Source organism: Nanorana parkeri, unplaced genomic scaffold (assembly GCF_000935625.1).
Source record: "Nanorana parkeri isolate BGI_ZX_2015 unplaced genomic scaffold, ASM93562v1 scaffold24, whole genome shotgun sequence".
Lineage (NCBI taxonomy): Eukaryota > Metazoa > Chordata > Amphibia > Anura > Dicroglossidae > Nanorana > Nanorana parkeri.
In genome coordinates, this window is record NW_017306292.1 from 1366370 (window position 1) to 1390762 (window position 24393).

Here is a 24393-nt window from a genome sequence, read left to right on the forward strand (position 1 = left end):
ACAAGCTGAAGCCCGTGTGACCTAGGCCTTAGACACTTCTATAAATAAGGTTATATTTGCATAACATGTAACTACATACTTTCTGTCCCTATGCCCAAACACAGAAGCCAAAATTGACATTTAATAACAATATAATAATGATTGAGATCTGGGAGCACTATACTATACTATACTATACAATACAAAATACGCCTTTCAAATACATGTCTCCCTTTAAAAGTATAGTTAATTTAGATTAAATACATACATATCTAAAAACCTTATAATACTTCAATACCTCAATTCTTTGAACATGTGGAGGTCTTTTCATAGAAGAGGATCGGCTTATTTGAATTGCATGTAATTTAAAACAAATATGGTGCAATGAGAATACTTGTTAGATAAGAAGCTGCACATGGGTTCCCATGAGGTATTTACATATATATTTGTTTCATGTAGATGACTTGTGTATTTAAGAAGGTGTATAATTTACACAGACTATGGTGTCTGTATTGTACTGCCCATTATTAATTGTAAGGGGGACCTGTTGTAGGCAGTACAGACACTCGTATATAAAACAGTGGGCAAAATGGACATTGATATTCTCTGAGTGGAACAGAAGCCCTGTATATTACTGTAAGAGTCAGATGTAAATATGTGAGTAGGAAGCAGAATAAAGTTTTTTGTTTTTTCATTTTGTTTGACAGGAGGTACGGAAAGCAGCGGGAGCTCAGCAGTAAGTAATTTCACAAGGCATGTTTGTGTCATTACGGTGTTTTAAACTTTATTTTGTCAAGCTGAAGATGTTTTGCATTAATTAGGGCAATTAATCATTCTGCGCCTCTGACTGCCTTAATTAACTTCAGCAGAATTCTTCAAGCATGGTTTGGTGCTGGGTCTAGGCTCTGATCACTGTAATGTATACGGTTGTGGATATGCTGGGCCTTTTTTAAAATGTTTTGTGGTGTTGTACCATAAGAAATATTTAAAGTGAAAATATGGTGCCTATGGGTAGAGTATCACGCCTTGGTGGGTTTGACCAGAACCTATTGCACCTCTAACATGCCTCGCAGGGGTCCCCCCTGGTGGGTAAGCCTCTTCCCTCCCCCCTATGCCCTACGGGAACCCCCCTATTTTCTTATTTCTTCTTCTTTGAACCCTTATATGCTGTGCTCTATCAACTGCACAAGTCTGTTAGCCCCAAGTAATGTCTTCCCTGGGTATGCACAATGGGGAGCTTTTTCAATGATGCCGCTCACTACTTGGTTAGCTATAATGAGGCTTCTTTTTTTCCCTGAAGCAAAAGAGAGTATGGACACCCAGTATGGCTCTCACACTTAGCTAGCTCACTTGATAGTCTATGGGTACTTTTCTTGTTCTTTTGCTTTATTTCATTGTATAATGCATTCTGTCCAATAGTATCTTGTACTTTCTGATTAGGAGTGTACACTGTTGACTTATTTTGATGTTATTTTTATTTGTTCATTTTGAAAAATTAGTTAAACCTTTATAAAAGAAATAGTTAACGTTCCTGACCTGGCCTAAAACTAGGAGGTGTCCACAAGGACATGCTAGTCTATAAATCGTCCCTGTGGAGCCCTTTGGATCCTAGGCCTAAGCTATTCGTGCAGCTAATGCTTTAGATTTATCCATGCCCCAAATGATGCTAAACCATAAGATTTAATCATCAAATGGCATGCAAACACAATTGTTTTTGTACTGTATATCTGAAAATAATTGTTTGTATTTACTGATAGGTACTAATACCAGCTTTAAATTCTCCAAGTCGGTTTTGTTCTTGGGATCCAGATGAAGAGCGAAGACGACAGGAGAGATGGCAGCAGGAGCAGGAGAGGCTGCTGCAGGTATATCTTTTGGTTGCAATATACAGTATGTGTGCATGGATATACAGTATATACACACACACACACACACATATACATTTATACATGTATGTATATGTGTGTGTGTGTATATACTGTGTGTATACACTGTGTGTATGTGTATATATATATATACACAACGTTTTGTAGAGCGTTCGTCGAGCGTAGAACGCGCTACAAAACGTTCAGGTGTGAACGAGGGCTAAAATCTAGTTATTTCAGTTTCTCCCCAAATGCAATGTATATATGCTAGTGATTGTGTGACATCTAATCAATGCCATTTTCACTAAATATAAAAAACCCTGTCGCGTTATTTTGAGCTACGTTCCAATGGGGAATGTTTCTTCACTTCGTGTCCCAGAAATGCAATAGGAAGTGAGACGAAAGCAGAGAGAGGGGGATTCCCTTCTTAGACGATTTTCAGCAGAAAAGGTGTCCCCCATCTCCTCTTTTATCCAATTTCTAATCCAGGTAGCTGTGGTCACCAGTACAAACAAAGAAACTCTTGTTCTGGGGACAACTCTAAAGTTTTGGATTTTCCCTCACTTTCTTTCTCTGTTGCAATGGTCGACAGTACAAATAGAGGGGTGAATCTTCCCAAAGGTGGCACAGCCATAAAAACAATTGTGTTACCCTTCCTTACTCTGTCCAAAAATAAAAAAAGAGATGAAGTTTAAGCAAGTTGCTAATGCTTTGAGAATGTGGTAATTCAAAGAAAGATGGGAAAGATGAGTTTGTGCTCCTGAGAATCAAAAAATGTGTGTATAGTTTTATTTCATACAATAGCAGCCGCTTATGAGCATATCAGCTCTCCTATAGTCACCTCGAGACTCATTAGTTGATCTTACACATGAATTGTAGTTGATCAAACTGCCTCTCTGTTATAACAAAACTTGAATCTAATTCACAACAGGAGAGGTACCAGAAAGAGCAGGAGAAGCTGAAGGACGAATGGGAAAAAGCCCAGAAAGAGGTGGAAGAGGAGGAACGTAAATATTATGAGGAGGTAATTATGTCATCTTACATTTTGCAGAGTTTAAACTGTTTTTGAAATGTGACGATGCTATTCTGCATTCTTGTGTGTGTTGGGGAAAAGGGGGTGTCACTAGCAACTCCTTCACCTTATCTCGTTGGAAGATTTACATGTAAAATTAATTAGTATAAATTCTAATTTAAAAAATATTATAATTTATTAAAAAACGCTAAGCTAGTGTGGGCACTGAAGGTTGTATTCGGTTAAGGGGATTTGGCTTGGGTGCCATGATTCTTGTAAAAATAATATATAACGGGGCCAAGATCGTGTTTCAGGGGTACATGAAAATGCTGTAAAGAGGTTAACTTATCTATCACTGGACATGTCCACAACAAATAAATGAAGTCTGTCTGAGATTACTAACATCTCAAACAATTAGAATTATTTAGGCGTCTGATTTTGAATCGACAAACTGGAGGTTGGTACAGCTAATGTATTTTATGGAAATGTAATTGTTTTTTAAGACCCCTTTCAATCGCTTACCTTTATGACATGTTGCCTAGAATCTTGTATTTGAATGAACAAGCTGAAGTATTGAATGAAGTGGACTTTGAATGAACAAACTGAAGTATTGCACTTTAGGTTACTAAACTAGACTTTGCTTGTCAGTTACTCTTTTTGGCTGAGTATGCAACATGCAACCCTGTTTTTAAAATAAAATCTTGTAATATTTCTCGATGCTGTTTTTTTATGATTGCTCAAATGTCTCTTCAGGAGAAAAAGATAATTGAAGACACCTTAATGCCAGTGACAGTGTCCCCTGCTACAAGTTTACATCGTGGTGTATGTGAGATGAATGGAAGCATGACCTCCAACCACAGGGAGCAGCAAACCACCTCTGAAGAGGCATGTCTATGTTCTACAATATCTGTAAAGTCCTCTGCTACATGTCTAAGGACAGCATACACTGCCCCATTTGTGGGTGACATGTCTAGTTAAAGCGGACCTTTACACTGAAAAATCAAATTCTACCAATGCATCCCTCTATGTAGGATGATTACTAATAACATAGACATGTCAGGTGTAAAATGCTGTGATTTTGAAATACTTACACTTGCAGAGCATTCACTTCCTGCAATGAGAGTACAAATTACTTTAGTTTGCCAACGCAATGCACACTGTGATTGCCTTGTCATCAGCAGAGCATTGCTGGGAAATCTTTTCTGTAATCTCAAGAGATCTCAGAGAAAGGCATTTTCCTCCCCTGAGATGATGTGCATGGTCACATGTCCTAGTCACATGTCTAGTCACATGTGGCTGAAACGATGGAATTAATAGGAGAGCTTGTAATCTGCTCTTAGTAAACATGGACACTGTCCGAAGACTGGGGAGGAAAAGAGAAGTAAGGTATGCAAAGAAAGCCGGCAATTATCTAGAAGTATGTGTTTGTAGAATGTCATTACTAAACATTTCTAAAGGTGTGTTTGTTGTTATTTTAAAGATATGGGTAAAGGTTCACTTTAAATTAGGCTCTGACATCAGTTTAAAAAGCCATTGGCACTTCGAAATGCCACATCTACTGTCAGGCACATGACTGCTGGCAGTACGTGGGTTTAAAATGAAGTTGACTTGGCTTACTGTGATGGCAGGAGGTATAATTAGAATCTGTTCAGATTGTATGAACAGCATGTTCGAGAGTCAGAATGTGCTGTTTGTGTGGACTTACACAAAGTACCTTGGGTATGAATAGAGATTGAATGCATAGTGTATTCATTTACATCCAACCTATAATAAGCATTTGCTCATTTGTGCTCGTTTTATAGTAACGCTGCTGGAATGATCCATTTATCTCATGAATCAGAATCTTGGGTCAGCCTTTTTGAGTACAGCAGTATGGGTGAAGGGTGGTTGATCTCTCATTGATCTCTCATGTACTTGAGGAGAGATTTGCCACCTAGATGCGGCCATATGATGGTCATTGTCTCAATTCAAGTGGCAAATGGCAGAATGCCCAGGTTACTTACCTTCATCCATGGATACATTGTACAGTACCCGATGTTGTAATTCCAGGGATCTGCAGGATCTCTTGTTTTTCTTTAGAGGTGTGCTAAGGCTTTCAAGCCATACAGGAATTTTCCTTTGTACTTGTTCTTTTGTATACTTTCCAGACAGTGGCTTTTTGGTTCTCTGTACAGCACATCATTGGAGAAGATTATTATAACGTGTATGGATAATCTAAAGCTGGCCATACTAGGAGATTGAATTGAAACAGAAACTCAGATCCCATTCCCCAGGCATATGCTTCCCCAGGCACAGTGCATGTGGGGATATTCCATTAATGCATATGGGGTGGTTATAATGTATTTATTTTTATTTCTATTACTAAATCTGGTGGATACCTTGAAAAGGTGTATTTAATTTCCAGTTAATTGATCAATGTGTTATTCCTACGAGTGTCCACTTTTAAAATGCCCACATAATGCTAGCACAACCAGCGCTATTAAAGCTAGAACAGTCAAAACCTCAAATTACCTGGCTGGATTGGATTTTCTTGCCGAAGCAAAGACCAGCACTAGTGATATGTGAACAATCTCAGCCCCAAAGATTGACATACATACTTAAAGTGACACTAAACTCAGAAATTAAATCTTAAAAATGCATTAAAGTAGCTTTAAATATTAACAGAAATGTATCCTATTTATGTATCACTCAGCTGTAGATCCTCAAATCATCTCTGAATTGGTGCTGACACTTTCCTTCCTTCTGGAGGGTGGCTAATTTTGTTCCCCATGGTCCCTGTGTATTATAAAGTAGTCACCGCTCCAAACTCGCTCCCGTGATGTACTACAATCTCAATACAAATGAGTAAACCCAGCCTGAGATTATAGCCCATCATGAGGGCAAGCTTGGAGCGGTGGTTACTTTATAACACACAGGGACCATGGGGAACAAAAGTAGCCACCCTCCAGAAGGTAGGACAGTGTCGGCACCAATTCAGAGATGATTTGAGGATCTACAGCTGAGTGATACACAAATAAGATACATTTTTGTTAATATTTAAGGTATTGAATGCATTTTTAAGATTTACCTCCTGAGTTTAGTGTCACTTTAACCAAAAGGAACATTCACACAATGATTGTTAGAAAAAGCAAGATTGATGGTTGTATCTTTCCTATAAATCTGCTCTCCATTCTATAGCTTGAAATTGATGTTTCAGTCGCTGTTTACAGTACTTCCTACAATTTTTGGGACTATGTAATCCTTTTTTTTTTAATCCAGCAGTCCATAGTATTCAATATTGTTGTACTAATAATAAAATATAGGATTTAACAAGGCTGGTGCCAAGGGCGTCTTTTATTTTTCAAGATTGCTAGCAAGCATATTTAATGGTGTGGTCTTTGTACAATGAATTGGCTTCTCCTTTATACTACAGCAACAATTATATGTTGAAGGGAGTCATTTGTAAACATAATCGGTTTTGCCATAATTGTTCAGGGATGCTGTTTTGATAACCATTAGGGTAATATTATTTTGGTTTGTTTGCAGACTTGGACAGAGGCAAAGAGCTGTGTGAAAGAGGCAGCACAGCCAGAAGATATTAAACCGCAAGTGTCATTGTGGACACTGGAGGGAGCTGTCAATAGACCAGAAGAACAGCAAAAAGGCTCCAGGTATGTAGAAATTATAAGGAGAGTGCATATTGAAATGGAAATAATTTGTCTCTTTGTTTCTGGAAAGGAAATGCGTATTAAAAAGGTATCTATGGTCAAAGCTAAAAATAAACATGTATTTCTATATTGAATTTCCATAACATCTATCCCACTCCTAATAACCATATCGATCTAGAAGTTTGTAAACTTATTTATTGAAGATGCTCATATTCCTTGTCTCAAAGCAGCTCATGCAAGCTGCTCTTTCATAAAGATTGCGGTTGCATTTTGCTGCATAGTGCTACTATACCTACAGAGTTTAGTTGCTGCAAAGGGATAAGCTTTGGTTTGATCCTCTCCTGGAGGGATTCCTAAAATGTTATGTGATGGACGTTGATGTCTTTTGTGCTAGTGAAAGTGACCTTTTAATACTGTGTCCTCTAGCACCAGCAGGTTGGAAACAGAAGAGACGGTGCCTATGACAGATAAAGAGAACAACTATACTTTCCATCAACAGTGCAGCACACTCACCAGCCTTCATTTACAATTTGGTAAGATAAGTCTTGAGGTTTGTTCACACCTGACCGCATGCTATAAGGCCTGTATGCTAGTGTTCGTTGTGTAGGGGTGGTGTGATGCGTTTTTACAACACATTAGCACTGTTTACTTCTCCATTCAGTTCCATGCTTCACAGCCTATTGTGATTTAATGAGGTGCAGTGCCCTGTGTAAAAATGCAACCATGCATAATATTTATGCTGCGCACCACAATGCACTTTGATGCAGCATTATGGTGGGAACAGGCACAAAGAAAACCATTTTTTTTCTATTTGCCAGTGCATTGAGCCTTGCATTTATCTATGTAGATCAATGCAGCTTAACAGACATGGTTGAACCAGCCCCTTTGTATCTAGACCAGAAATGTCTGATTTGGTGCTGATTTATGCATGCTGCATACTGAATGAGTCCTTTTTAAGGAATTCTTCACAATATTGCCTGTACATCTAGGATACTGAGGGCATCTGCCACTTGTGATAGGTCATATTTGTTGTCAACTTTTAAATCTAGTTTCGGCTCAGATAACCTGTGGCTGCCAGTTTGGGGAAATGCAAATTCCCATCATGAAGCAACTAGGTGTTGTAGCTCTTGAAGTTTGCAAACTCACAAGGTGCCGTTACCAACATTTTAACATCAGTTATTTGCCTACCCATGTTATACTTTACCATACTTTTATACTATGACTAATGTTTGTCACCCAAGTCAGAAAAAAGGTAGAAATAGAATATCTTTTACTTATTTTGATATGGTCCACCAAATTGGCCAGAAAGCAGTTTAAAAAGTTTATTTTGATTTGCAAATGAAGGCAACAACATGTACAGCATAAGGTCTTCAGTTGTTCAGTTAAAATGTCCATGACTTTTATTATTTAGTCTTTCCATTTGCATCACATGTTGCCAAATGCAATGGCTGTTCATTTATTATTCTTTATAATCATCAGGCGTGACTTCAGAATCCCATGTGTCTGAGGATGCGGCATCTCTTAACAATTTTGAGGACAGTAAAAACAGTCAGCCAAGGTCGCCCTGTGTGGATTCAAAGGGGTGAGTGTCCTTACGAGGTGACAATCTCATGTCTTTAGGCTTCCTGGGTATTTAAGAAGAAAGGTTGTGATTTAAAACCACATTCATCTCTGCTTGTATTAGAGTCATGCTAATAGTTAATTGCTCACTGTTTTCATTCTGTATTACAGCCATTGACATTGGAGACTATGGGATTGATTTACTAAAGGAGTGGAGCTTTGCAGGGGAATTTTTATTTAGCTTAGGGAATGTGGTGAAAAGTCACCTTGCACAGAATACGAATCATGTGTAAGCAAAAAAAATGTTTAAAAACAGGATTTTTGCTTTCACATGATTGGATGATTGAGGTCAGCAAAGCTTCATCCAAGCTTCACCCAAGCTTTAACTTAGAGAAAATTCCCTTGCGTAGTGAAAATTCACTTTGCTGAGTGAAAAGCTTAAATTCCCTTTGTAAATTAACCCCAGTGTGGCAAATAATAAGATCTGAGGTTAGAAGGTGGTGGAGGTGTTCTTTCTGGCTTAAATTGTCCTGTAGACACAAAGATACTTCACCAAGAATTATAGGTGAAAGCAGAGATGGATTGAAGAAGAACTCTTGGAAAATAAAAAAAGCTTACCCTTGCTACGCCTGCATTGCAAGGTCAAGTGCTTATTTTGTCTAGGGGGCTCAAATAAAGCAGTTTTGCTCACCTGATCCTTGGTCCCTAAGCAGTTGGCACTCACCTCTCTCCACTCTGGATATGGAATGTCCTTTGGCATTGTTGTGTCTATTGCAGGTCAATGGACCTGCATAAGACATGAGGACATCAGTGGTCCTTGGTCCGCCGAAGCCCAGGGAAGAAGGGGCTGTGTGGACTAGTCTAGCAGCCTGGAGGGAGCCAACGGGACCAAGGATCAGGTGTGTAAATCTGTTCCGAGCCCCTTAGACGAAACAAGCACAAGTTTTTTGGTTCCTCTGTAAGACAGAATGAGGCCCTACACAAGGTAGCAGCTTTGGCCCTTCTTTTCCTTTGATTTACATTGATAAGGATTGCAAAATGCACAGAGACGCCACCCCATTTGCATTTGTGTATTTTATGGTTACATCAAAGTTTATTGAATACAACATACTGTAAAACAACAATGTTACATACCAGAGTAAAGAAATTGAGCAAACATTATGACGTAAGACAAATAGGATACAAAAATCAACGTGATCCACAACTAAAACAGAATTATCATTGCAGAGGTATATCTTTGATTTTGGATGCATTAGTAATTAAAGACATATAAGGTCAATGGTCTGTCAATTATGTGTATTTTATTACTGTATTACATACTGGGGTTTTTTCTTTTTTTTACTAATAAACTGAAATGCAGGTCAGTTCCTTTACTTGACATCCTTTGTATTCAAACCTCTCCCCACATGATTTCTGCCCTCATTTTGGAAAGTGTGTGGCTGACTGCAGTAGTTATGAGTTAGTGCCTGTCTACCAGTTTTCATACAGTGTTTATCTGCTGCTGTTGTAGACCACACATAGATTGTGTCATGATTCTACCATTATTGTATATACTCTGTGGCTATTGTTTGTCTTGAAAGTGTTAGAGCATGATCACTCTAAGTCTACTGTTGTCTTTTTGCAAAGCAGACTGGATCCTCCAGAGACCCCCAGGGATACCAGTTATTCCTCACAGTCTTCTACACAATGCCAGTCACCCAGCAGGTACAAAAGGTCAATAACACATTCCTTAAATGTGTTTATATTCTATGTTGAATAAAGAAATGTAACTGACGTGTGTGCTTATGTATCGCTCATGACAGAGGGCTTGTTGTCTTTCAGGTCTGTAAGTGGAAAGAAACTATGTTCTACATGTGGACTACCACTTGGAAAGGGGGCAGCCATGATCATTGAAACGCTTAGTCTATATTTCCACATTCAGTGCTTCAAGGTACAACCTCATGCTTCATTTAATATTAACAAAGTATTTTGACATACTGTTTGATCAAAACAAACCCTTTTGTCACCGGTCACCTTTGTCAATGACAGCTCCAGTTTCCACTAATGATCAGGAACCAATCAGTTATTTATGATCATTAAATCGCTTTGTCAGCTATGAAGCTGTAGGGTACAATCAGGTAAAAAAAAACTTTCAGCCCTTAGATGCCAATGGAGCCTGAAGATGGCAATGTGTCTCTTATTTTGTTAGAGACAATTGCATTGTAAGAAACAATTACAGTATCAAAAATAATAATACTTCACAAACTTCATATGGTTATTACAATTTCTCCATGAAAAAGGGAAACACCCTATCACTTTAGTGTAACATAGTCACACTGTATATTCGGTTTTACTCAGAAGTTAGATGGCATTGTTGGTGTTGCTTTAAAGTGCATTTGTGCCCATACTGTGGACATTAAAGCATTTACGTAATCTTAACAAGCAGTAGAAGAGATTTATTCCTGATTCCTCTATCTGCATTCTCCAAGATCCTCAAAGCTCACAAACCAGTTAGAAACACCTGCTGTGTGTTTCCATTAGAGGTCTGGCAGGCTGCCAAGATCCTGCTCTCTGACCAAGGTAGCTGATATTTCAGTGCCTCTGCTGTGAATTTTAATGATTAGTTTCTCTACAATACCTATAGCTACAGAGGTGAGTGAGGACTTGGTTTAAATTGCTTGTTCTGTATAATTATTTTAGTGTGCATAGTCTGGGCACATGTTCACTTTAAAGGAAATCTAGTAATTCTAAAAATGCTGGTTGCCTGCCTGTGATTGTTGATACAATGGTGTCAATACATTTTAAACCCCTGACTTTGTTGTATGCCAATCAGCAGTGACCTCAATCTGACTTTCTAATCTATATGCTTGTTTTGGGTCAGTGACTTAAAGTATTGAGTTAGAAACAGCCAAAGGACTGTTTTGTGAGGGAGATGAGCAATGTTACATATTTCTCTCATTACAGGTTCTCTTTAAACTTCTTCTTTATTATAAGTAACTAATATTTATCTTATCCTTAATGCTCTCTGTTTCTGTTTAGTGTGGGGTTTGTAAGGGACAACTTGGTGACGCAACGACAGGAACGGATGTCAGGATTCGCAATGGTCTATTAAACTGTAATGATTGTTACGTCAGATCTAGAAGTGAGTTTTTTTCGCTCATATTAACAATATCTTTGTAGTTCTCCATGTCATTTTATTAGAACTTGTTTGTTGTTGTTTCTGCTCCATGATATACATGGAAACCCAGATGAGATCCCTCTGTAAAGACAAAACACAGGTGTACACGTAACCTACATCTCCCTCCTTCCTTGTAAAACACATTGTGATGCAGATTCTGGCTTCTTCCCTCACTTTTACTCCTATTTTTGGCATTTATCTTCTTGGTTTCCAATACGATGTTGCAAACTGCTCGATGAGAAGCACTATTCAAATATCCCAACATACATAAATAATTATATGTGCTGTTTTATGTGCTGCCAGCACACACAAGTACATTGCGGTGGATTTCCACTTGAAGTAGAAATCCCCCATCTGTTTCTTATCGCGCTGAATGTGAATTGCTTTGTTTAAGGCCTTGTAGTCCCTGATTTTTTTCTTTGTTATTATTATTGCTGCCCCCTGCTGAAAGAGCTCCAATAGAATAGACCACAGCGGGTGTTTGGGCATTGGTTGATGTACTCCGACATCATGTGAAATGTTTATTGCAGTCACGTGAATGTAAACAGCAAACAGAACGTGGAAGCTATCACTACTGACCTGTATCAAAGGCGCAGGCTTCGTGACTGGTAACCTTATCCTTGTTTTATCGATTAGTAAGTCTCTGACCCTGGAATAAATGTGTATATCAGATGTCCTGACACCTGATACATAGGTTTGTTTTTAATGTCAGTGACTCACCAGATAGGGGAAAGGATAAACATGGCAGAACTGGAACTTGCACCTTTAAAATGAAGTCTGCTGTGCTTTCTAAGTTCTAACCTAAGCCTGGTAATTAGTAGTTCAAAAACACCCACTGGTCTTTGATACTGGGGTAATTTTGCCTACCCGAGTGCACTCATGTGGAGAACAGTTGAGGGATATATACATTTGTTTCAAGCATGCCCGATGACAACGTTTTTCATGTCATTTCCTTTAGCGGCTGGACACCCTACACCATTGTGACTTCATCAGCTGCCATGAAGAGCATTTGGAAAGGCGGAGCTCCCCTCCCGTGTGGGCGGACTCCAGACAATCACTTTTACCTGCAGAGACCCGGACACTCATCTCGTGTGGAGAGAGGAGCACTGTGTGTGGTGCTTACTACTAGCATACTACATGATTTGCTTCATATTTCATATGCAGAAAGAATATGGTAGATTAAATCTGTGGAACAGCACAGAGGAGTATTGTTTATTTGCCAAGAAGAGTTGAAGTCAAACCCTGGTTTCCGAACAGCCTGAAAACTACGGCAAGACTTAAAGCAAGTGTGTCCTGAAAGTGTGTTTTGTGCTACATGTTCTGATGTGCCTCTTTCAATTCAACCTAAAAAATTAATGGTGCGGTCAATTTGTACTTGTTCTAATTATAGGGCTTCATCTTATGCACAAGCTACAGCAAACATAACCAGCAAACACCGATATGCTTACACGTACCACACTGTGCATATTGCTTTAAATGGCTGTGAAGACAACTCTATCTGTTCCTGGGGAACGGACATCCCAGCTTGTGCTCACTGGTGGCCTTTGCTTTTCATGGGCATCTTAGCAGTTGTAGGCAAGCCCTGTGTATCATGATGTTACCAAGTAATGCCATAGATTTTAAATATCATTAATAAAGATTAAACACTCTAATGTTAAGTCAACAAGTTCTTCAAATTTTTAAGAAAACGAGCTAGAATAACATCACATAAAATGTTGCAGTATGTAGTGTGGAGTATTTCATGTGCGTGCTACTAAAATAAATTGGCCTAAGTGTTTCCTGCACAAGCTGTGCTTTGAGAAAATCTGAAAAATTGCTCTGCTGCAATTTTCCCTAGCGGCACAAGATGGTGCGGTTCCACAGTGAACAGCTGTACATTTTTTTGTGTGTAATTTGTCCATCGAGTGCTGAGGCCAGGATTTTTAGTTCATATTATTTGTAACGAACGATGGGTTTGGCACAACTAAGCTCTGGTTGATTTAGTCTAATCTCTTAGACTTTGCACAACACTTAAAGAATGTCTGCACACCACAGATTGGGTCCCTTAATGAACAAGTGCACTATTAGTGATGTGGAACAATGCTGTTGTGACAGATAGGATCACATTCTGCATCTGGCATTTTGTAAACTCGTAGTGTAGATTTACTTTGTAGAATATTGAGAAACTCCAGCTTTGTGCTTCTTGTGGGTCAGAATTCAAATGGGGTCCCAGAATTCATTCTTGGAGTTTTCAGTTTATTATATATTCATTGGACTGCGTTTAGTAAGAGTGCTATATTTTGGGGTCTAAAAGCAGTGGCCCACTGAGGGTTTGTCTTAGAAAAAAGCAGGGTTAAGCAGCTCTTCACACTGATGGATCGGGGGAGTAGAATGTCCTATTCATATTCTACTCACTGTGATATCTGCAGCTAGCTGATAAACCACATGAATGTTTTCTGGAAAAGCTGAGCCCTTTTTGGTTGACACAATCCATTTTCTTTGTTGCTGAGAAGACGGGTGCATTGAAATAAGATTGCTTGGTCCCTTGGTTCCATCTCATGGAATGGGGTACCCATAGCTTGACATGTTAACCTGTGTAGCCATGTCACTAGTGACAACCAACTCACAGGTGACACCTTAGTGTGTCTGTTTCTAAGAGTTACAAAAGTATAAATGTTTCCATTGTATAAGCAATAATATGTTACTACATCTCCTTTAAGGGTACTTGTCATCCTTTACAAATTGAGCAGTTGTGTAGGTCCAGCCATTTTTCATCTGGTCAGTTGTGGAAAAACCGGTGGCATGAGGATGTGCAAAGTAAATTGGCACATTACGTTCTCTAAAATATATGCCAGCCTACAAAATGTCTGCTCAGTTGTGCTTGGGTAACAAGTTCACATTAAGCTAGAAGGTATTTATTTAAGCACTAGTGTTATTTTTTTTTGCATGTATTTAGTAATCGCTGGAAGTGTCCCTTTTCCATGTATTGACCCTATATGGTTCTGTTACATCAAACATACTAATTATATACATTATAACATACAAAATGGTGCCTTAAATGCAACATTGTTGCACATCCTTGTGTGTGCAACATACAAATGCAATAAAGCTACAACATGAGGAAGGTAATTAGGGAGGCAACATAGAGTCTGTTTAGCTCTATACATTTTATAGTGACTAGTTTGTTTTGCTATTGTACACTTTGCTGATGTGCTTGCATGGATCATGGGTTCATGACTATAATGTTTACACACTCTGCATGGTGTCTGCAAATACTTTATACGATGCTCTAGCTTTGCACAACACTGACATGATAATACTGATTTTTTGTTTTATAACCAGAATTTTTTAAGTATAATAAAATCATCTGTATCATTGCAAATACATACTAAGAATTCACTGCCCCATCTGAGCTTTTTATTTCAGAGGGGTTATAATATTGATATCTGCATACAAGCTCTGTTGAAATGAGTGGCATCTTTAGAATACTGGGATTCACATTCTTCAATTTAGTCACCAGCACTAAATATGGACACGGGGTAATTTAACAAAAATATTGCATGTAGATCCCGTGGATAACAGGAGCAGCGGGTGGTTTTGTATCAACTGTTGGTGAAAACCTTCTTTTATAATTCTCCCCATCTAGTGGCCAGAAGTAATATTCTCATTGTTTAAAACATGACTCTGATCAGTCTAAGGTGAAGCTTTTTTCTGATTGGTAAATTTATACATATTTGTAGGTGTACTGCAGACAGATTTCAAAACCTCCAGATCATCTTATGATGCAGGGGTCCAAAACCATTGACAAATTCATCCCAGATGTCATCCATGCTAAATAGTTTCTGAGTTCACACTGCATCTGACATGAAAAATCCCTCCATGTTTTTTTAACATCTCTACTGACTACTTGGCATATGGATGTGTCTACAGGTTTTCTCTTTAAGGAAACAGGAGGAGGCAGCCATTTTTCCGGTTGAATTCCAAAATGGTTGTGATGTACCTTCAGTGCAAATGGGATTCATAACATTTGCTTGGCTTTTGATGTTTACAGCTGCCTCTTTAGACTGGTTGCCCATACAACAGCTGTGACCCCTTTCCACACAGCACCTGTTGAGCCAGTGTTTAGCCTATTAATTCACTAGGAAATAGTGACATCACAGCTAATTGATGGATTTATTCACTGAGAACAAGTGACACACCTGGTATTGTCATTGATTACTATTGAACAGATAGGTCGAATTACAAAGTAGGCATTGAGCCATCAGAATGGTTGCCTTCCTTGTGATGACTGCCAGGTACACTTTAAGGAATATTAGACTGTCTCATAACTAGTGTCCTCAGCACTGCATTAAAGCATAAATATACTACTAGTCTTATATGGGGATCGTGTGTGGGGTTCTGTTGTATATTTTGCTAACAATGTGTGTTGCTGTGCAATCTTTGATGACCCCGTGACAGTGAAAGAATGAATCACTTCTGTAACAAGTTAGTGTTGAGTACTAACTTTCTCAGTGATTTTTTTTTTCCGGTGGTGTGGATTTTATTTATTCTTTAATTACCAACAAGCCGCTTGGATGAAGCAATAGAAGAGTCCTGCTGGAAATGTTATAAAATGCTTAGTGTTGCTTTTAGCTACTGTGTTTTCTCCTTTTACAGTTGCAGAGATGATGAAGAGTCCTGTGTTAATCTTTGTCCGTTGTGCGATTATTCTAGTTTGGTGTATATTGCCTTAACAAAGGAACAATGTCCAGTGGGGTTTCCAATGTGCTTTTCAGTTAACTAGTCCATTGGAAATTAGTTGGAAAAAAACATTCTTAATGCAACAGCTTTTATAGTAAATGTTTGTTTATAAATAAAAATAAATATTGGGGGGAAAAAACTTTTTTTTTTGTGATGTTTTCATTCTTATTTGTGGTCATCCAGATACTGGTTAAATAAAGAGTCAATTCCTGTATCATATTTAATTGCATATTGTAAAGCGCTGCTCAAACTGTTGGCGCTATATAAATCCTGTATAATAATATAGCAAATGGATTTCCAGCTTTAAAAGAGAAGTAAAGCCAAACCATTTTTTTTTTTTTTGCTTTAACCTCTTGCCGTCCGCCCGTAGTAAAAAAACGGACGGACGGCACTGCTGCATTTGCGGGTTGCCGTCTCCAGACGGCAATTATTTTCTGCTCGCGCGCGCCCCCCTTGCGGGCACGCACGGGCAGAAAAGACCCGACGATTAAACACACCCGTTACCGGGTGTTACACATATAGGCGATCAGCGGGTCCATAGCCCGCCGATCGCCTATATGTGCTCGTTCGCGGCACCCATCCCCCCCCCCCCCGCGCCCGCTCGGCGCTTCCGGTTTTTTTTTTTTTTTTTTTTTTCCCCCTGACCCCTCACCTTGATTCCCGGGATCCGCTGCCCCATCTTGGATCCCGGGACCGGCTCCGAGGGCGTCAGGAGGAGGAGGACGGGAGATCAGCTCCTTGCTGATCCCCGTCCGGGCTCGAGACCGAGCAGAACAGAAAAATAGTTTAAAAAGTCCAAAAACATAAATAGAAAACCATTGTACAGAGCTAGCAATGACAGCTAGCTCCACCCAATATTTTTTCTATTGGCAGGCGGTTCTGCTCCCGTCAAAAAAAAAAGAAAAGGAAAAAAAACTCTCCTGGGCGCTCTGGGAGTCTCCCGCTCCCGGCCACCCAGGAGAGAAACACTGCTGTTTCTTTTTTTTTTCTTGATTGTGACACGGAGCCATGTCAGAATAGAAAAGAAAAAAAATTGCCCCATAGGATTGCAATCTCCGCACAATGGTTTTCTATTTATTTTTTTGGGACTTTTTATGTGAGTGGTATTCGGCTATTCACTCACTGCTGTTCGGCATCTATAAGAATAGACCGAACAGCAGCGGACTAGCCTGCTGGAGGTTCGGCTTAGCCGATCCAGATGTTGGATCGGCTGAGTCGAACTCCTTCTGCACTACGGGTCGGCACCGATATACGGCTGAAATCAGCCATACAAGCCTGAAGTGAATAGCCGAACAGCGTTCGGCTCACTTCACTTCAGGTCGGTCTTTCACTCGCTGCCTATGGCAGCTTAGTGAATAAACCCCTAAGAGTACAAGGATGATGGTCTTGTGTACTTAGTAGTAGAAAGAAAACTGAGCGTTTGGCCGGTGGGAATCTAATACTTCTTTCCCCTAGAGGACACCACCTGAGGTTTTGCCTTACTTTGTGACCAACAAAGGCCTGGGGTTTTCATCTAATCCAGTAATTTCTAATCCAGGTTTTGTTGATGGCATACGGCTACCTTTTTTGGGGGGAAAATCGGAGTTATGTGTGGGAATTCTTGTTTTGGGTAGACTGAGTTCCCAATTAGTTAGCCTGAAAATATGCTATATTAGTTTCCAGCAGGGCGGGTACATTGAAGGGAGAAGGCTGGAGGCTTCCTTAAAAACAAGAACAAAAAGTAAAAGAAGAACATATCAGAACTTTAAAGAAAAGGAAATATTTAACCACTATCCAACAGGACTATGAAGCATTAATTGTTATTATTGTAAGATGCTACCAGGTTCTGATTTCTTTGGATGTCATTGAGAATTCTGGTCCAATCAAGGTGGGGGATCAGGAGATTTCTATTAGCAGTGCCAAAGTGTTCTCTTTTAGAATATAAAATGGAATCTTGGACCCTAGACAATAAGGCCATCTCTATACCCATAAGTCTGTAAGGCACATATTCTGATACACCTGAAAAATGTTATTCCAAAATAGCATGAGCACAGTACAACTCTTAAAAAAATTAGAGGGAGCGGAGCCCCATCTCAAAACCATCTCTAGCAGGTGTCTGAGGCGGAGATGGATGGGAGAATAAAAGTAGATGGACAGCAGTATTATTTAGAAAAATTTGTGTAAACTTTCTCCTGTTAGTGCCAGACAAGTGAAAGACCAAAGGCAGGGTTATAACCCCTGTCAGCTCTTTTTGCCATGGGTGTCTCATTGGGGCAATTCCCCTTCCTTTCCTATCCAATAGCCACAACAAGAAGTGTGAGTAAATACTTCTTTCAGCAAAGTCACCAGAACTAGTTTTCCCATTGGAACATTTCCCATCTATTCCTATTCTGATCACAACCCAAATTTTGGGATTTTCTTTTACATTCAGTAAGAACAGTAACCATGGCAAATAGAGAGGATGAATCTCCCTAAGCGGGACAGAGACAGGGGTTCTAATCCCTCATCACTCTATCCAAAACTAAAAAGAAAGGTTTGGCTTTAGTTGCACTTTAAGTAACCCTCTAACAAAGACTATGGGTGGTTATGTTTGCAGACTTGCATATTTCCATTGGGTAAGACACCTGGTTATGATCACCACTCTATAATCATACTATTAAACCTTTCTGCTGCCTTTGATAGTTGACCAACTGTTCCGTGCACCTCAAAAAACTTTACTCCCTTGGCCTCCAAAACTGTGCTCTTTCCTGGTTCTGCTACTATCTAAGCACACCTTCACTGTAGCCTACAATTCCATCTTCTCTTCCACTTTCCGTTGGTGTCCCCCAAAGGTTCTGTTCCTGGACCCCTTCTATTCTCAATATATACCCTTGGTCAGTTAAGCCTAACATAGATGTCAATACTATCTTTATGAGGACACCCAAATATCTCGACCCATCATCACCTTGCACATCACTAATTTACTAACTGACATATCAGTATTGATGTCACACTACTTTCTAAAACTCAATTGTTCCAAAACTGAGCTGATAATATTTCCTGCTCTATGCAGTCTATTCCGCCATCAATCCATCACGAATGCTGCTGCCAGACTCAAGCACCTCACCAACCTTTCAGTTTTCCCCCACCCCTCTCTGCCCATCCCTCCACTGGCTTCTGATCACCCAATGAATACAATTTAAAATATGAGCAAAAACATAAAGCCACCCACAAGTCACCTCTTAAGGTACCTCATTACCTCCTCCCATACTCAGTCCACCTTTAGATGATCCCTGAAAACATATCACTTCAGAGAAGCCTATGTTGCCTCTACCAAAAAACTGAACTGTCTCCATGAACTGATCCTCTCACAGCTATTACCTTTTGTATAATGTACCCTTCACTTTTTGATTGTAAACTCTCATGAGCAGGGCCCTCCTCACCCTCTTGTGTTGAACTGTTTTGTAACTGCACTGTCTCTCCTTATTTTCTGCTGTGCAAACTGTGGTCTTTATATGCATTAAATCCTGAGTAATAATACAAATCCTTAGCACTAATCAATGTGCTTTACTATTAACATTATTTCTCTGCGGTCAGAATTCTTCATATTTTAGATACTTACAGGGCTATTCACAAAAGGGTGAAGAGTTTGGAGAAGGCAGGAGAAGTGAACAATCAATCTGTGAACAAGTGACAACATAGCTGAACTGGAAAGTGCACTGAATTGGAAAATGTTTCCAAATCAGCTATGTTGTCCTTGATTGTTTCCCTTCTCCTGCCCTTCACCCTTTTGTGAATAATCTCAGTCGGGATCTGGGGAACACTTTCTATGGCATGAAGTGGTGGCACAACAGCATAATGGTATCGATTCTGTCACTTCCAGTGCCAGCATGGAACCGTGTGCGAACATAAGGTGGAAACCAACAGTGAAATCCATGTCTGTTTATCTCCTACTCTGGCCATAGAGGCTGAAAGTATAATACCTTCCCATGCCATAGCAGTACAACTGAACCCAATTATACTAAAACTGCAAGAGTCACATAACACCAAATAGGTTAGCCTGTCTCTGACCATTTTTACCCAACTTTGTTGAATCTTTAGAAGACTTGATCTGATCATGGCCAGACTACCTCTGATGAGTTTTCAGCTGAGACTGATGAATTATTCATTAGGAAAGTCTTTATACTTATTCCTATGTTTCCACGTTCACTGGCTCATTCAGCGGTGTTAATAAATCTGATTTCCTTCAAAAATGCTTGCTCAGGACATTTGTGTTCGGTTATCACTAAAGCCTTCTCCTCGCTGCACAACACATTGTGGTGACAGCTTGCATTAAATTAATGACAAATACCTAACTTTAAGATTACACATGTTCTGGCTTTTAATGCACCGTCTAAATTGAAATCCCAAACAGGTGATTACTGCGTTTTGGCTTCCTCAGCGAAACAGCCATTAAGGACATTGCGATGGTCCAAGGGCCATATTTCCAGCAGCCATTTGGCTTGAGCTTTTAGGACGGGGACCAAGATTTTAATTAAATTTCTATGAGATGATGGATGTTGTTCTTTAATGCAAGAATATGTGCTACATTAACAAGACTGTCTGCGTCATTTCCATCTGCAGGCACACAAAAAGAACCTCTGCAAATGTCCAGACGTGAACAATTACAAACATCAATTCAATTCCTGGTTGTTTTATCTATCTGCCAGCTGGTAGGCATTGGCATGTGGTCTTAGATGTCATTATACAGTTATTTTGCCTTTTTTTTTTATTTAGGTTTTAAGAGTTTTGGCCCATGACATTGAGAGGCCACTAATTAATGGAAATAGTTTTAGAAGGGGTGGTATATTTTTAGTGTACAATGCATGAAGTCCTGTGTGTTTGGCTCAACCTTGTTTAAATACAAAGTAATAATACATTTCTGCAACATATACACATTCAACTCTTGATGCACAATGAATATACATGGCTGCAGTATTGCTAACCCATTGCAAATATTGCTACACTGAAATAAGGTTCCTGTGCTTTATATTCAACTGTTGATTTTTTAATTCTAGTCCAATGTAACCCAAAACAAACCATTTTATTTTGGGTATAATTATATATACTATATATATATATTATAGCAGGACTCCAGTGAAAACTTTGTTTTAGTCAGAGTGATAAGAGGTTAGAGACACTGACATGTTTTCATTGTTGTGCTCCGTTTGGTAAGATTTCCTTCCATTTCCTGTCCCAGAAATGGATGTGCCAGCTCCTGGCCATCAGGTTTATTCTTCCTTTACTACTTGAAGAGTCACTCATTTTCTTTGTATGACAGATCTCCCTGTAACGTATACAACACAATAGTTAGCAGCATGCACCAACACAAATACAAGAATGTACATTTGGGCTTGTTGGTTGACTAGAGTGCTTAATATCTATAAGGAGCAGCAAAGATCAGTGTGACCTCATCTGTGAAAAGGGATATTGATGTTTAAACAAGAATATAATTTCCCATCATTACATATCCTTGATAGTTCCACAGTGGCATGAGTTTATGGTAAGGATATTATGGAGCTGGAAAGATTACAGATATGGACACTTAAATAAAGGAATGGAGATGGGCTCTTATGAAGCTGTGTCCACAGCACTTTACACAACATGGAAAAAATGCCTATGATCGCTTTATCAATGACCATGATGATAGGCTCAGGCACGCTGGGTATAGTGCTCACTGTATTGTAGGACATATAGCTGCCTATTTTAAAGTCTATATACAGGCCCGGATTCCCCACAAGGCCACCGAGGCCCGGCCTCGGGGCGGCAGGGCGCAGAGTGGCGGCAGCAGTGTCCTTGTGGGGAAGTTGCCCTCTCTACATTCAGTCCTGCTTTGCACAAGCAGGACTAAATGTAGAGTGAGGCAGCCGATTGTTCGTTTACATGTGAACTCGGCGATGTCGCTGAGATCACATGTAAACAGTCTGCAGCCTCCTCCCCTCCCCCCTGCACTTACCTCTCTCCTCTGGTTCCGACCCCCGGGCTCCGCCGCCGAGTCCGTCTCCTCACTGCAGTGAGCGGCAGGGTTAAAAGTAACCCTGCCGCTCCATGTACACCGTGATAGGGGAGAGCTGTGCTGTGCTGTGCTGTACTCTTCCTCTCTCACCTGTCACAGAAGTTCCAGCACAGTGCTGTGCTAGAACTCCTGTATTGGAGGTGACAGGGTCAATAAAGAGAACCTGTCACCTCCAATTACTATCACACAGGGGATTGTTTTCTTCTGTGTGATAGCAATAAAGTTAGGTGATCGCGGAACCTGGCCTTGGGGCAGCAGGGAGAGTAAATCCGGCCCTGTCTATATAACTTTAACAATGAGCAGCTTTTATTTGCACTATTTTGGTCTGTTAAATATACCATTGACAGTGTTTTGTTACATTTGCTCGATAAGTGCAAAAAAATACCTGTTGATCATGTTAGAAATTCAGAGTTATGCTAATCATACTTTCTGTGGTATCTCAGGGAGAGTAGTAAGCTCTAGACATGTAAAATGGGGCAAAAATTTGGTTCGGTTTAAAAATTTCATTATTTCAGAATTCAGATCCGAAGTTCAATTCGGGTTTCGGATACAAATAAAATCCAAATTTCTTTAGTTTCGGATGAGTTTAAGAATATTCGTTGCGAGTAAAACAGAAAACCATATACAAATGGCATTCAGGATCTGAATTCTGGTCTGGGAGCCTCAGCTTCAGTAATATATGTATATGGCTCCCAGATCCGAATAACATTCAGGTTCCGAATTGAATTCGGAAATTCAGATTCCGAATGCCATTCAGGTCTAGGAGGCTCAGCGTTCGTATTAATATGTATATACTGAACACAAATTTTCGTGTTCAGACCCATTCGGATGCATTAAACCGAAAAACACAACTGATTGGCCAAAAAAGTCACATGTCCGTTTCAGTTTAGTTTTTGTACATAATTTGGGCAGGATACAAATTCAGAAACCGAAAATTCAAATTCGGATGCATTGGGATTCGGAAATTCAGATGTGTCTGAATGTTCGAATTTTTGAATATTCGTCCGAATTTTGATTCGGAACGAAACAAATCGCACATGTCTAGTTATCTCTCCCAGTTCTTATATTAGAATTACAGAATTATTAGCCTTTACGTTGTAGAGGTGGGTGAATCTGAGTTGTTTAGCAAAAGACAATTGTGCAGTGCTGACACCACTCGGTCCACAGAAATGCTGTGTGTTGTCAACCTACAACAGGACTTGGGAGCTGACTGCATTTCTAGCAGATCAACAGGTATTTTTCTGTACTTGCAGGTACACACCTTTAACTTTATTTTTATTAAAAAAATTAATGCATTGCTTTTGGTTCATATGAGATCAGTGTTTAGAAAAGTAATAAACCAAACACATTAGACCAAAAAATGTAAAATAATCACACAAAAAAATGAAACGTAGTGCAACCAAAGGTGTAAGACTAAGGGGGTCTATTCACAAAGCTGCCAAGGGCAGCCGAGTGAATGACCGATCAGAAGTGAAGTGAGCCGAACACTGTTCGGCTATTCACTTCAGGCTGGTACGGCTGATTTCAGCCGTACATCGGCTGAAATCAGCCGTACATCGGCTTGCTTCGTGTGGCTTCGGATCAGCCGAACATGCTCTGCATGTTCGGCTGACCCGAAGTGCAGAAGGAGTTCGACTCAGCCGATCCAACAATACCACTACTCTGAACCTGGTCAGAAAAGGTCATTGAAAAAGGAAATGGCAGGTGGCAGGGCATAGTCCTGAAATCAAAGACATTAGCGGTCTATTCACTAAGCTGCCGTAGGCAGCCGAGTGAACGACCGACCTGAAGCGAAGTGAGCCGAACACTGTTTGGCTATTCACTTCAGGCTGGTACGGCTGATTTCAGTCGTATATCGGCTGAAATCAGCCGTACATTGGGTGGCTTCGTGTGGCTTCTGGTCGGCCGAACATGCTCAGCATGTTCGGCTGACCCGAAGTGCAGAAGGAGTTCGACTCAGCCGATCCAACATCTGGATCGGCTGAGCCGAACCTCCGGCAGGCTTCTCACTGCTGTTCGGGCTATTCTGAAAGATCCCGAACAGCAGTGAGTGAATAGCCGAATGCCGCCGAGCGGCATTTGGCTCGGCTGTTCTGCTCGGTCCCTCAGAGGCACCGAGCAGAACAGAAAAAGAGTGAATAAAGTACAAAAAAGTTAATAGAAAACGATTGTGCAGAGCTAGCAGTGACAGCTAGCTTTTCCCAACTGTGTTTCTCTCCTGGGCGGCCGGGAGCGGGAGATACCTGCAGCGCCCGGGAGAGTTTGCTGTCTGGAGATCAGTGTCCCTGGTTAGCTGGTAACCAGGGACGCTGATCTCTCTGCCGTGAGATGACGCTGGCTCCGCCCAGCTGTCAGAAGCAGGCTGTCGGCCGGCCATTCGGCCAGCTTCGGCTTTCAGTGCGGCTCAGTCGAGCCGAGGCATATGCCTTCGGCTCGACTGA

General features: G+C 40.2%; 1 protein-coding gene and 1 long non-coding RNA gene across 2 annotated transcripts in view; both read left to right on the top strand.

Annotated features, from left to right (window-relative positions):
* The window catches only part of LIMCH1 (LIM and calponin homology domains 1), a 249817-nt gene extending 236985 nt beyond the window's left edge, over positions 1-12832 (top strand). The window contains exons 24-34 of the mRNA XM_018564460.1: positions 687-715; positions 1737-1844; positions 2776-2868; positions 3610-3741; positions 6382-6506; positions 6936-7036; positions 7983-8085; positions 9693-9776; positions 9885-9993; positions 11082-11184; positions 12179-12832. Of these exons, the coding sequence (XP_018419962.1) occupies positions 687-715; positions 1737-1844; positions 2776-2868; positions 3610-3741; positions 6382-6506; positions 6936-7036; positions 7983-8085; positions 9693-9776; positions 9885-9993; positions 11082-11184; positions 12179-12204 (1013 nt within the window). The 3' untranslated portion in view covers positions 12205-12832. The remainder of the gene's footprint in view (positions 1-686; positions 716-1736; positions 1845-2775; positions 2869-3609; positions 3742-6381; positions 6507-6935; positions 7037-7982; positions 8086-9692; positions 9777-9884; positions 9994-11081; positions 11185-12178) is intronic.
* A 2619-nt stretch (positions 12833-15451) lies between these two features.
* LOC108793741 overlaps positions 15452-24393 on the top strand; it is a 15443-nt gene continuing 6501 nt past the window's right edge. The window contains exons 1-2 of the long non-coding RNA XR_001941665.1: positions 15452-15710; positions 22843-22847. This is a non-coding gene — a long non-coding RNA (uncharacterized LOC108793741). The remainder of the gene's footprint in view (positions 15711-22842; positions 22848-24393) is intronic.